This window comes from Anguilla anguilla, chromosome 11, assembly GCF_013347855.1.
Source record: "Anguilla anguilla isolate fAngAng1 chromosome 11, fAngAng1.pri, whole genome shotgun sequence".
In the NCBI taxonomy this organism is placed as follows: domain Eukaryota; kingdom Metazoa; phylum Chordata; class Actinopteri; order Anguilliformes; family Anguillidae; genus Anguilla; species Anguilla anguilla.
The window spans coordinates 31,570,047-31,584,015 of record NC_049211.1 but is presented as its reverse complement, the minus strand read 5'-3'; the positions used below and the strand labels follow the sequence as shown (position 1 = coordinate 31,584,015).

The following is a 13,969-nucleotide window of genomic DNA, read 5'->3' as shown; positions in this document are numbered from 1 at the left end:
GATGCATACCATTTTGCTTTTCCGAATGTTATGCTAGCTCCACCGATTCCCCTTTCAGGTAAACGACACCAAGACGATCTGAAAGACCAGGAAGAATCAAAATTTACTTTCATTTTCGGTTAGATCTTCCTAGTTTGCACTTTCAGCTGCACATATTTAGAAATCAATATATAATTATATCTATATTATTTAAATCTAGAATGTCCACAAATTGTTTAAATGCAATGTTTGCAGCTTCAGTCGGCTATACTTAATACTGGTCGGTTGCGAAATCATAGTAAGTACAAATATAATTGTAGCAAGAGGGGAAGAAAAGGCTACCCACTATAGCGTACCATTGAGCCGTTAAAATATTAATTTCTGGTTTGCCTGGTGGTGTAAATATTATTCTTTATTTTCACAGGTGGAAACGCCCATACAGGTTGCATAAGCTTGTCAGTGCATTGGAGACGCAGATTGGAGATCGCTATCAGACCTTCATCAGCGTGCATTTCTTTGCATACAGGGACCCAGTGACTGCTGCACACAGGCAGGTGCTCAAGTAGGCTAAAGGCCAATTCATGGTCCAGACGTAGCATACACGGACCGGACTCCGCTGGGGTCCGCGCGGTCAAAATGACGAAATAGCGGACCTCAGCGTACGTCCGCCTTGGCATGTCCGCGCGAAGCTCAATTTTTGTGACCGCGCGTGCCTAGCGTACGCGTACCTGTGTCACACAAATCATGGCTCGGTATGAAACTGTTTCACATCAACATGCATTTCATGTGGCACCGGAAACACGCGGTGATGCGGAATACATAAAATAGACATGGAGTGGACATTTGAAGAGAGACTAGCTGAAGAGGTGAGAAGGTACAGGCACCTATGCGATTCACCCCACCGCGATTATAAAGATTTTCAGGATTAGCACAATCATTTACTTGATCTGGCATTTTATCTGAAGTTCTTTATAAGCTCATAAATGACAGTTGAAGGGTATACTGTACTTCTCTCCCTATAGTATATGAACACTTTACTGTGATCAAATGTATGAGTGAATTGGCAGATAATTATGGAATCAAAAGCCAGCATGCATACCATCCCTCCAGGGTGAAAGCTCAACAAAGATCCTTAAAGGTTAAGAATGTGGAGGATACAAAGCTCCCATGTGAATAATGTGCCCCAACGTTTTGGCCACAATTTCAGAAAAAGTAAACCAAGCTGTTTTTTTTTTGTTTTTTTTAATGTATAAATAACAGTATAAATAATTGTATTATTATTTACAGAAACCTGATAAAAAACAAATAGACTATACAATCTCATTTTAAATATTTTAAAATCTCTATCCTATGACATTTGTTCATGAATTAAGTAGCAGCCAACACAAGTCCAGCTGATCCAATGCATTTGATTATGTATACAAAAATCAACTATACACAATTATAAGCTGGGTTTTGCATTTAGAACAATTCCCTTACGAGCTGCTTTCTGTCATAAATTCACATTACATGTTCATAGTGCTAAATTAAGTCTCTGTGTAGTTCTATCACTGAAACACTGGCATAATTTTCAAGATTGTTAAAGGTAAATGAGTCTTTCCACTGTGGGCTGTTGTTCAATGCACGAACACACAGGTTCAGTACATAACACATTTTCATTTTTGGGGGAGGGGCGTGGGCTTGTGGGGGCTGAGTTACAATACAACAGTAGTTAATTTGACTGATCGACCAGGACCCACAATAAAATAAAATATAAGATAAAAAAAGTAAAAATTCACTTCAGGTTTTCAAGAGCAGGTCCTCTATGCTGGAGTCACTGAAACTGGCTAACACTGTGTTTAATTCTACAGTAAAGACCCAGAAACAGATGTGAGAAAGCGAGCTCCCAGAAGAAGAAGAAGACAGAAGCTATACTTAAACAGTCAGTGTGAAAGTATTGTTAGGCACTTTCTTTTTTCAATTATTGTAGAAGCTGCAAAAATAAAAACCCTAAAAAAGCAGTGTTATAACACAAAGGTTTGGCAACCACGATGCGAACAGCTGTACTGCAGATGACTTATTGTTCATTTTAGGAATTTCCCTGCTCCCTACAACTTTAAAAGTCAAGTGTTGAGCTTATGAAATGTTAACAGACCAGCAGTATGAATGGTATACTTGGGCCAGGCCAGAAAATCCAGTGACTAGGTCAGCTCTGACATTCTTTGCTTTGACGTGGCTTTGCTTTTTTGGTCTAAAAGGACCAATCAACCGCAGGCATGCTGCAGGGACATCCCCCATTTAACATGTTCATTTTTCATTGGTTGCACCTCGAAGACAACGCTTCACTTTTAAAGGACCTGAGACAGCCCATCAGTTTTTTTAAGTAGGTATATTGCATTACTGGCAGTGAACCACTCAGTAAAAGTAATTTAACTTACTAATTTTTAGTAAATGAATACATATGATCAATTGTACCAAACATGGATATAAAAGAATGCCTGTGCAAAAATACATATTTAAATATGTACATTTTTAACAAAATATGTCATCTGAAATAGGGATATTTCAATATTTCGTAATACACAGAAGAAAATGCCAAAATAACGGGTAGAAATCTGACTCTGTGGCTACATTGACTGCCTGACATCAATAGGGGGTGAAAAATCTACAGAAATGACAAGAGAAGCAGGATCATATCTGCGCCTGAACTTCGGTTCCACCTTAAAAGTTTGCCACTAATGTTTCAAATTCAACAGTCCTCAAAATATGTTTCAAGTGGAGGAAGAAGTGGACTTATCCCAAGGTCAGTTCTTATTAAGACTCACTAATTAAGACTTAAGGAAGTTTGTCTGCCTGCCAGTTTTACACGGTATTGCCTGCCTCGCCTTTCAGCACTTTCGCCGCCAGACCGCCCTAACGCTTGACTCCTCACAGGGGAATGGGAGAGGGTTGTATTCTTGGTATTATTTGGCAAATGATTCACAATTTCTACAGCAACAGTCACCGGAGAGCAACATGCTGAACGACAAAACCAAATGTGAATTCGGTCTGGGTTTCAGGTCAAAAGACAAGTGAAGTTTGAAAGTGGCGTTCATATCCATTAACGATGTGCAGCCACCATAACTATACTCGGACTGACTGAGGGGACAGGTTTTGCAGGTATTTTTCCAAGAAAACATGTTTTGGATACTTTTGTTTTTCCGTGACTGACAATAGAGGGTAATTAGTCGCACTTAGTAGCGAACAGTAGTCGCACTCAGCACTGAAATTAATATTCCTTAAAATGGTAAACATGGTAAACAACTATCTACTGGTAATTTCATCAAAAATAATAGTTCAGCAGATGTGCGGATTTCCTCATTTCAGAGCTCACCGGTACTGATTATGACATCATCGATGAGTGACTGCACAAGAAAGCTAAAACATCTATTTAGGTGATTGATGACCCACTGAGACAATAAGAGTTATTTATTATTACTTGGCAAGTGTGGACTGAGACATTTTGAGCACAGACTGTCATAAAATAGGAAAATATGGAATCTACATGAATCTCTCAGTTGTTGCTTGTGAGTTCAGAAATTCAGAAATCCACATATCCACGCACCTTTCTCATATCACACTATTTCTTCCCATATTTAATTCTCAAATACAGTGCCCTCCAAAATTATTCACACCATTGATAATGATGAATGAGAAGCAAAGCCAGTATAAAATAATTTATCAAAGTATTGAGATATATTTATCTTTTTTTTTTTACATTTGAAATATATTCTACTTTAACAACCAAACTATCACTTCTGAAATGATTAATTTATTTCCAATAAATTGTCAGAAATATTCACACTCCTGTTTTCAGTACATTGTGGACTGTCCCTAATGAGTCATCTTCTACAGGATTTTATTTGATGAGACTGGTGAACATATTTGGGGGGGGGTGTATTTGACCATTCCTCCATACAGAATATTTCAGGATCCTTCAGATCTATCAGTCAGTGCTCTATGGACTGACCTCTTCAATTAAAACCACAATTTTTTATATTGCATTCAAGTCTGGTTTCTGACATGGCCATTGCAAAAGTGTCTTTTTGTGGTTTTTTAAGGTCTTTTTTTTGGTCATTTTTAAAGTATGCTCAAACTCGCTATCTTGCTGAACGATGTTCCTCTTTCCACATGGTGATGACACATGAGGTTTACATGTGTTACCTCATTTTCATACCCCAGGAAAACAGGAGGCTACAATACAGTTCCTTAAGAATTCTGGTTAACAGTCAAAAGCAGCATATGAATGCAGATTTATTTTTGTTGGATTTTATTTCAAATAATTAGTAGGGCGTGAATAATTGTGACATCTTTTAGGGAGAAGATATTATTTGTTCGGCACAATATTTTTTTTCTGAGGAATTGTATTATTTTAAAATAATATTACTTACCCTATGTTCATTTTGCATAAAATCACTTGTATTTTCTATTTTACAGCCTTCTTTGCTCATCATTGTCAAAGGTATGACAGAGGTATCTTGGAGGGCACTGTAATAACTGAGATTAATTACTGGCAATAGCTTTTGATTGGATCGCAAAAACATGTGGTATAGCTGAACTGGTCATATGCATGTATTCCTGACCTGTCCACAGCAGTCATTACACATCACCTGCTGCAAGGAACAGAAGCTAAACAAACTTGCATAATCTGTGTACAAAATAGTGTTTTGTTTAGGCAATACTATTCACAGTAATATATCTGGTAGTCGATAAGGGTGGCGTTGGTTTCCAGATGACACAATCTATAGCAAATCAATGGCCTTCAATTAATTTTAGCTAGTTTAAATGTACCTATATTCATATTTATTTGATCTGACATTCACCGTTAGGCAGAGTTTGTAAAGACAAGCCAAGAAAGGGCTTCTCTCAGAACAGAAAATAATTAAACAGCAAATGTGGTCCTATGTTCATTATTTCAAAAGTTTGGTTTGGTCTTCAGAGCTGTGTGTGTGTTATGGTGAGTGAGAGTGTGCGTGTGTCAGCGTGTGTGTGTGTGTATGTGTGTTTGTGTGCACGTGCTATGGTGAGGGAGCGTGTGTGCCTGTGTGTGTCAGTGAGTGAGTATGTGTGTGTTACAGTGAGTGTGTGTGTTTGATGGAATAAGCACTGCAACTCATCACTATCAAAGGCATAAAACTCATGTGGAATCTAAAATTCTACATTGATGGCTTTCATTTTCTCCTACTACATATGCCCTTATATAATCACTCTAGATCCGTCTCACAACATCCCTTAAAACACCACAGGTCTCAGAAAACCTTTGAACAGGTGTTAATTCAGACAGGTGCTAGTTAAAACTTCATAACTTGACCTAAAAACCTGCTGTAGTCAGCTTGGTGTTCTTAGACAAACAGACACTCATAGATTCATAGTTGAAGTTAAGCAATAAAATATGCTTAAACCGTAAGACCCAGTAGAAAATGGGGAATTAGCTGTTATCAGTGTTAGTTTGAGCCAGTTTTCTAAGGCTTGAGTTCAAGTGATGGTTGAGCCTCTTTAAAATCTCAGCTCGGCAGAACCTGACCTGCTAAAACACAGATTCTGTGATTCTGCGTTCGTGCTACAAGGAAGGTAGTGTTTCATCACCAGTGTGATAGTGTGTCTGTGCGTGTGTGTGTGTGTGTGTGCGCACACACACGTGTGTATTTGCCTGGCCTCGTAGTCTGTACCGTTACACCTTCTGTGCAAGGTCACACAACACAATCCCCTTCTAAAGGAAGACCAGCCAGCCGATCCAGTCTACTGCGACAAGGGCGACGACGACCCCACGTGTAGTGTCTCCGTTGTCAAGGCAACCTGCCCGGCCGTGGACGTGAATGGCTTTGTTCGGGGAATTCCGCGGTTACCAACTCTGTCCCGACAGGTCTCTGCCCCTGAGGATCATGGGACAGCAAGGCAAGGCCTCCTCTGGTTTGGAGTAGCAGGGAGAACCAGTGCGGTCATTTGGCCGGAATTGTGGGAAACCACACAACCCCCTGTCAGGGACGAGCCTTTGGCTGGAGGAAATGAAGAGCAGAGGTTAAAGACCCTTTTTTCTTCCATTTAAAAAGTGTTAATTAAGGTAAATGTACTTTTCACAAATTTCTAAACCGGAAAACAGAATTTCCTTTTGATGAAAAGTATGTAATTTCTGAACATTATTTATAAGCTGGTAGGGTCTGATATTGTGTGTTCCATGTAGACATTCCTCACAGGTTCACTTCTGACGGACAGCCAACTAAACATTTGCACTGCTGATTGATGAGAATGTAAATCCGTCACCAAGAGACTGATACCAAATTCCCCTATAGTAGGTACTGTAAGAACCTTGTGAATTAAACAAAACATTTTTAGTTGTGTTTGAGTGTTGAATAATTTTAACATCTTCAGGGGCCTGGCTGGAGGCTGTTCTTTCTCTCTCCACCTTAGCTAATGTGTGGAGAGAGTTCTGGTGCAAAATGGCTGCTGTGCATCACCCAGGTGGGTGCTGCACATTGGTGATAGGTGAGGTGAGTTCGTACTCATCACTGTAAAGCATTTTGAGCGTTCGGAAAAAGAGCTATATAAATGCAATGATTCATTCATTCATTCATTCAACTCCTTAGTCTCAGGACCACATGACACTACACGGTCATGCTTTTTCATGTTTCATCAGCACAGCTGTTACGACGGGTATGAAGGCCCACCTGCTGTAAAATGGCATTGTTGGGAAGCCCCTGTGACCCTGGAATGCTTCGGCTGTGCTTGCCATGGACGTTGTTGAGTGTGGGGAGCTTGGCCATTTTGAGGGGCCTCCCGGGGCCCGGGGCCCCTGGCCCCTTGTGCCTCTTCCCCTCGAGGCTGTCCACAGGCGCGTGCGCCACGAAGGGCCCCAGAGAGAGGGTGGAGTCGCTGCTGTTCATCACCACGCTCATGCGCTTGATTGGTTCCGCGGGACTGCCCGTCGGAGGGCCCCTCCCCGATTGGTCGAGCCTGAGGCTGAGGGCGGAGCCAAGCCCCGGGCCATGGTGGACCCCGGCATGGGGGGGTGGGGCCATGAGCGAGAGGGGGCGGGCGCTCCCCGGGCCCCTGGGGTTCAGAGCGCAGTTCTTCCTCGGCACTGGTGAAACGAAGGAAGAGGAGGAGGTGGATGATGAGGAGGATTCGGTGGGGTGCGTGGGCGAGCTGCTCTTCCTCTTCTTGGCCACGCCCAGGCTGGCGGTAGAGTTGGCGGGCGGCGGCTCCCTGGGTCTGAAGGGCTTCGCGCTGGGCCTGGTCTTCAGGGGCCTGCTGGAGGCCAGGGAAGGGACCTGGGTCCAGGAGGGGCCCGGGCGGGGCTGGGCGCTGTTGTAGGGGGGGCGGTCCTGCCGCGCGCTCAGGGTCGTCCCGTACGAGAGCACCGCCCGGCTGTCCAGGGACTGAGAGTAGGGGGATGAAGGCAGCGGCTGGGGGGCGGGTGGGAGGAACCCACCCCCGCTGGCGCTCGGGTGGGGTGGGGCCAGCGAGTTTGCGTTCGTTCTGTGGGGCATCGAGTGCGTGGAGTTCTGCGTAGCGGGCGGGATTTTCCTGGAAAACAAGCTGGCTGTTAATGAAAGGCCAGTGCTGTCTGAGGCTTTTCACTCTCAAGCCAGCAAAGTTCATACAGATATAAAAAAAGTCACTGAAATTGACAGTGATATTTCCAGGCCTAAATGGGTTCTGGAAAATAAAAAAAGCTATAAAAGGTTTTGAAAAGTCATGTTTCATATTATTCATTTTTTTTCATTGCCAGCCACCACTGCAGCACCAGAAATGGAACAAATTAATGATTGTTTTGCAGCATATTAAGGCATTTAGACATCAAGTCCAGTGAAGCTAGTGCATTTTTTTTTTAATCAAAAAAGGTAGTGGAAATTGTTACCAAAGGAATTAGGGGTGCCCCTCTTGGAAAGGATGTAGAAAACAGACATTCAACGAATTTCCCCAAATGCTGTGCTATTCATGAGAATACTCATTGTATTGGTGTTTACAGGCTGAATTTTCCATTGCTAGTTCATCGATGATTCTTTATTTTAGCTTTGTTTTTTTAGTGGGAAATTTTCACTGCTGATGTTCCTTCTTCGAAACGGTTTGAATTGACGTAGTACATTTGAGTAGATTTAAATTTTTAAAAGTACAGTAATGAGAATGAAAAGACTTTGGGAATGGCAAAGCCCAAACCAATCAGCCTCACCCTGGTGTGTATGCTATTTGGCTAGAGATCTCTGTCACCAAGAAGAAATGTAATCCTTTTCACACTTTTGGAATTAGGCAAGCTTTACAGTGATTACTGCCTGCCCTCCAAAGGGAAAAAAACTGCATTGTGTGGCACATCTTGCTTAATTCCTACAGAGCCAGAAACATCTGTCCTGTACATATTTCACCACAGTGGGTTTTCAGTTTTAGAATATGAATCTATTTTTAAAATATTTTTGCCCTTACAAGACCCGAGACAAATGAACTCAAGAGAGGCTCGTCAATTTTCTTGTTAGAAATAGCAGAAATAGCAAATCAATAGGCAGGATTTCAAGGCCCAGAAAACCTGTGCCACTCAAGTGTCCATTCAGGTTGGCTAGATCCATCTGTCACAGCATGTGAAAGGAAAGTAACAAAAAAAAAAGCTGGAAAAGAAGCTGATAGCACAGACAACATTCTCTCTCTGAAAGGATAACCGCTTTAAAACTACCAGCAGGATTCATACGGACATGAAAAATCTGGAGAAGACAAAGCACCTGGCAGTGACACTACCCAGTCTTGGACAGTTATGGAAAATAAAACCATTTAAAACGCTTCAGAAAAACTCCATCATAATTTTCATAGTCTTATAACAACTACATAACTATATGTATGCATGTATCATAACAATATTAACTTATAAATGAATGATGTGACCATATCATACTGCTAACTTAGAAAAGCCAGCCTTCTGTTCTGAATAGTCGATCTCTGCCTGCTAATAGGAAGTCGTTCTGTTGCCATGGTGATAGTGCTCAAAGGCTAAAAAATGTCACAACTTACCTTCACTGATAACGAGCACAAGTGAAGGCCAAAGTGCTACATGAGATTTCTTTCTTCAAGATCTACTTGATCTCAGAGATAAATTCAACCACTACAGCACCAAAACAGCAGTACTACCTGTCTTTGATTTCCAATTTTACAATACGAATTCAGAGTAAAAAATTAGTTTGAGAGATAAATATGTATCCAACAAATATCCAATGGCAAAATGAATTGCTAAATGTTTACAACTGTTAAAAAGCTAAATTTGTTATGCATTAATATGTAATATCCTTTCCACGTCTACATTCGCACAGGAAGTGATGTCAGCAGATTCAGTCTGGATGAATGGGAGTATGCTTCATGTCTGGGGACTCACTTCCACATCTGAGAGCTGATGTGCTTCTCTACCATGGCGCTGAGGGTGTGTCGAACCCGATCCCATCGTCGGCTGAACATGTAGCAGCTTCTCCCAAACTGACGGCTCCCGAAGGTGCAGAACTGAAAACAGGAAACAGTCACATCGCACGGGCCACACTAACACAAAGGTTCCCAATTAGTGCACTTCCTGTGAGTACTATAAACTCCACTGATTCATTCTCAACAGATAAGTTACAGTTTAAAGGCCCTTCACTTAGACTGCAGGGAATGAGAGGCAATCCCAGAGAGTCAAAGTAACATGCTGGCTAACATATAGGCTATAATCTCATAGGCCCTTATTTTTCAACCTTAAATCTTTGTCTATCTTTATGTCTTTGTTTCCCGGAATAGCTAAATAGAATGTTTATGAAACAATATCTGTAGTATATCAGTCTATTAAAGGCCGTTAATAATTGGAAAAAACAGTTGTCAGGTGCTTATTCACTTATTTCTGTCCTGGTGTTCTGTGTAAAGCTGGAGAAAATGCTTGAGTACTCAAGTAATCGTAAAGAAAAATCAGCGTGTACCAGAATCAACATAATTTCCCAGGAGGTCTCTCATCCAAGTACTAACTAATCCTAGCAGTGCTTACTTCCAGCCACATGACTGCTGACAGTACTAACCAATCCAGTCCTGTTTAGCTTCAGCCAACAGAACTAACCAATCCTAGTCCTACTTAGCTTCAGCCATATGACTGCTGACAGAACTAACCAATCCTAGTCCTGTTTAGCCTCAGCCACATGACTGCTCACAGCACTAACCAATCCCAGCACCGCTTAGCTTCAACCAGACGACTGCTGACCGTACTACCAAATCATAGGCCCACTTAGATTAAACCATGACTGCTGACAACCCAAGCCCACTCTTGATTAGCTTCAGCAGATTGACATGAGAGTACTACAGGGTTGATTTGGCCGCTATAATCACATCCTTCACCAAACGTCATGATCAAGTGCATGATTGCAGCTCCAAATCAAGCTAATAAGGGTCCTGCGAGGACCTCCAAAATTCACTAAAACGTTCCTATTATATTAATGAATTCCTATTACACTCAGGAAAGAGCAAGTGACAGACTTACAGCAGCAGGCCGAGGGTGGTAGCCCGAATAGTGGCAGTCCTCCTCCCTCTCCTCATTCTCCCCCTCGTCGCTGGACAGACGGGACGTCCCGTCCGGGGTGGGTGCGGATTGGAGGGAAGACTCCTGGAGCGGGGCGGGGTCCTCCTGGGTGTGACTGTTCCCCCCTAGGTGTGCGGGATAGCTGTTCGGTCTGCGATTCAAAGGATTGTTAAACAAAGCGCCGTTTTGGTTTCCATACACAACATATTACGATAGCCAAGCCGAGGAATGATTGGTGCGACACACAGCCTAACCAAGAATGAAAAAACACACACGAAAATGCTTCTTTTTTTTTTTTTTTTTTTTTTTTTACAAATTTCAAGATACCTGCCAGATAAATGCATCTAAAATCCACATTCAAAATGGGCGGAATAACCTGATTACTAAAGCCCCAGTTTGCCTGTTCTTGTTTTCTCAGAAGTCCAGTATTGCAGTCCTCCACAGACCTGAGCTCGACAGCCTTTCTGTCAGACCATGTGTCAAGAGATTTGACTGACGGCACCACTTCAATCATCTACACTGATAAACTAATTACCACTAATTAGGCACAGAATATTACAGTAATCTTTACAAGCAGCATTCAGATGGTAAATTCAGTGCAATTCATTTTACAACCCTTGACATGTGGCAATATTCTGAAATCGTTGTAGAGGGATGTTACTTTTTGTTTAAAGCTGTGGTAAATTCTCACATTAAAAATGAGAATATTTATGTAACCATAAAAACTGCACAGAAATTGTTCAAGAAACAGTATTGCTACTTAAAAATACTGTTTACTGAACCATTTAGCAAGCACAGAAATAGTTCAATAAGCAGTATCACTTAATGTTCTGATAGTAATACTATTACTTAATAATAAAGTAGTTTAGATCAGAGGAATTAAAAAAAATATGTTAAATGAAAGTGGAGAATGTCATTTATCTTAAGCAAAAAAAAAAAACTATATATTGTAAACTGCAATTCAATTTGATAATGGTCAGGTGCTTAAGATTCTCTTTTGTTGCCATGCTTGGTAAAACACATCCATATGAAGAGACGTATCATTCTGCATCAGCAGTTACAATGGAAAGCATCATTTTGCCTTTTGAGAAAGATCCGGAAAAATCTCCTCAGCCGTTTCCCAGAATTCGTGCAGGGACACTGCAGTGCCCTTTTCTAGTGAATATAATTTGTAATTCCCCTTACAACCAACACTTTCTGTGGAGATTTGCAATTGAGTCTAGTGAGAGGATTACCACGTGCACTCAATTATCACGTTGCACACGTTTGCTTGGGATCCTCACAGCCTAAGGAGTTTGTGAGCTGGCGGACTGAAACGTGGCAATTTTTTTTATTTTTAATAACACATTATAAAAAAAACTGCGACAGTAAGAAACCGTGTATCGGCGATAAAACTTTCAGCTCAGCTGTGACAAATTTCCCACAGTTAAAATATGCAAAACATGACTCTCTGCCCTATCTGTTGAGTCAGGTATTCTGTCAGTCGCTTCGATCAGTTCTTTAATTTTGATTTGATGCATAAGCGCATACTGTCAAAGCAATGTAGTTGTTGACACTGCCCCACCATTAATTAATTCCCAAAGGAATACGTGCACTTAAGTACTGAATGCTGAATGACATGATTAATTAATGTATTAATTTCTAATTGTTGGTCAATCTTTATATTCTTTTAGTGACTTGGCATAGTGAAAGACAGACATGATTACACTTGTTTGCTCAAAGACATGCTTTTACTAGTTTGCACATTTGCCATTCCATCCCTGTTCACCTCCCGGCCTTTTGCCCTCCCTCTATTAAGTCAACTAATTGTAAAACATCACAATTAGCCACAATTGTATAACTAATTTGAGTGTACCATTCAGATGCCTGCAAGAACCCCTGGAGGAGAACGACTGAAATACAAGTTTAAGTCTCTGTGGGTCACATGATAAATTAGTGGCCTGACCCATTACATGAAATACATATATGTAACATATATTTCGAATACATGCACTTGGAGTACTGCCTGAGGTTCCTGAGGTTAATGGCAGAAATAGGAAAGAGGCAACTGAAGAAGAACTGTACAGTCAGTCCAAACCTACTCAACCTACCTAACGTGAAACACTCAATGCAGAGCCGACATAGCGAGGAAGACTCAGGCACAGCTAGCACACAGTGAAGACGAAAAGGGGAAGTCACTGAAAGATTAGTGTGCAGTGACAAAGTCTAGTATGTAGGAAGAAAGACCAGGGGGCAGTGAGGAAGATTAGAGCTTGGTGAAGAAGACTTGCGTGGAGTTGAGGAAGACTAGCAGGTAGCGAGGAACATTAGCACGCAGCGGGGAACACTCACCGTGGAAGACTTGGATTGTGAGGTCTGGGTTTGCTCGGCGCAGAAGGCTTGGCGTCGGCGGTGCTGTTGCCGTGGGAGACGGGGGAGGGGCAGGGGGCGGGGTTAGCGTCCCTGAGAGGCGGGGTCTGCCGAGAGGGGTCTGCCGCGCTGCACTGCAGCTCCTTCTCCCTCGCTCGGCCCTTGTGATCCGCCAACAGCGCGTCGAAGCGTTTCCTCCGGCCCAGGACCGCCCTCCGCTGGGTTAAGGAATGCGTCTGTGGAGGAAACAGTCCCCATCAGTATCGCAATATCAAGTTTATTCCATCCAGGAGGAAAGGGAGCAGCAGCTTCATCTTCTCCAGTGGGATGTTGGATTGTAGCACGTGCCGCTACAAACTCCTCTTGCAAACGTCTGTTTTGCGTCCGAGGATGACGATGCACAGGCATGTTCATTCACGCTCAGGCATACGCAGACGGTATCCCCATTGCTCAAACAGCACAAAATGCTATTTGCGAAATCATTTACCAAAAAACCTCACAATTCCAAGCATTCCGCGTTTATGTGTAAGTTCTTTTAGCTTTTAACCCTGACTCTGTGATTCCATCCCGATTTCCAGAAAATATGAGGCCCTAGATATGGTCATACCTCTTGGTTTTTGTTAAAAGCCTAGCAGCAGAGTTTTTAGACAAAAATGTCTCGAGAATGGGGTTCCCCACATCTGGGTCACTTCTGTCTGCTTATTCAGGGGTAAATGAAGAATTTTCACTCTTAAATAGAATCACACTCCAGTTTTAGTATAAAAAATATTTGGTATCAATCACACTCAAAAATAAACCTGGATCCAACCACACACCTTACAGACTGAGCATAAACACACAGAGTATGAAGGAGGCCACTTCACCCACCTTGCATGTCAGTGATCTTGTGCATGGCTTCCGTGTAGTCAGGTCCAACACTCCACAGTGGAAATCTGCATTGAATTCGCGCTCTGTTGCAAAGGAAACACTCAGATTCACATAACGATTCAATTGCATTTACTTAGCTTGTGAAAAATAAATATAAAATTAATAAACATATTTGTAAAAATGAATCAGTAACACTAAACCATTGTTACGAATGCGCAATTTCTTTGTGGGAAATATTTTGAATTA

The 13,969-nt window shown here is 41.9% G+C and overlaps 1 protein-coding gene and 1 long non-coding RNA gene across 4 annotated transcripts in view; one reads left to right on the top strand and one right to left on the bottom strand.

Moving 5' to 3' along the window:
- Nucleotides 1–21: 21 nt before the first annotated feature.
- The window catches only part of LOC118207899 (ataxin-7-like), a 34,130-nt gene continuing 20,182 nt past the window's right edge, over nt 22–13,969 (bottom strand). For 2 of the 3 annotated variants that reach the window (XM_035382083.1, XM_035382082.1), the window contains 6 exons: nt 13,724–13,806; nt 12,839–13,092; nt 10,469–10,658; nt 9,350–9,471; nt 6,663–7,521; nt 1,948–5,993 (listed from right to left, as the gene is read on the bottom strand). In XM_035382083.1, coding sequence (XP_035237974.1) covers nt 5,976–5,993; nt 6,663–7,521; nt 9,350–9,471; nt 10,469–10,658; nt 12,839–13,092; nt 13,724–13,806 — 1,526 coding nt within the window. In that variant the 3' untranslated portion in view covers nt 1,948–5,975. Of the gene's footprint in view, nt 79–1,947; nt 5,994–6,662; nt 7,522–9,349; nt 9,472–10,468; nt 10,659–12,838; nt 13,093–13,723; nt 13,807–13,969 lie in introns of those variants that run through there. The other variant, XR_004761479.1, reaches the window with a different exon arrangement.
- Nucleotides 164–1,917, top strand: LOC118207900. The gene is made up of 3 exons (XR_004761480.1): nt 164–277; nt 404–845; nt 1,830–1,917. It is a non-coding gene; the product is annotated as an uncharacterized LOC118207900 (long non-coding RNA).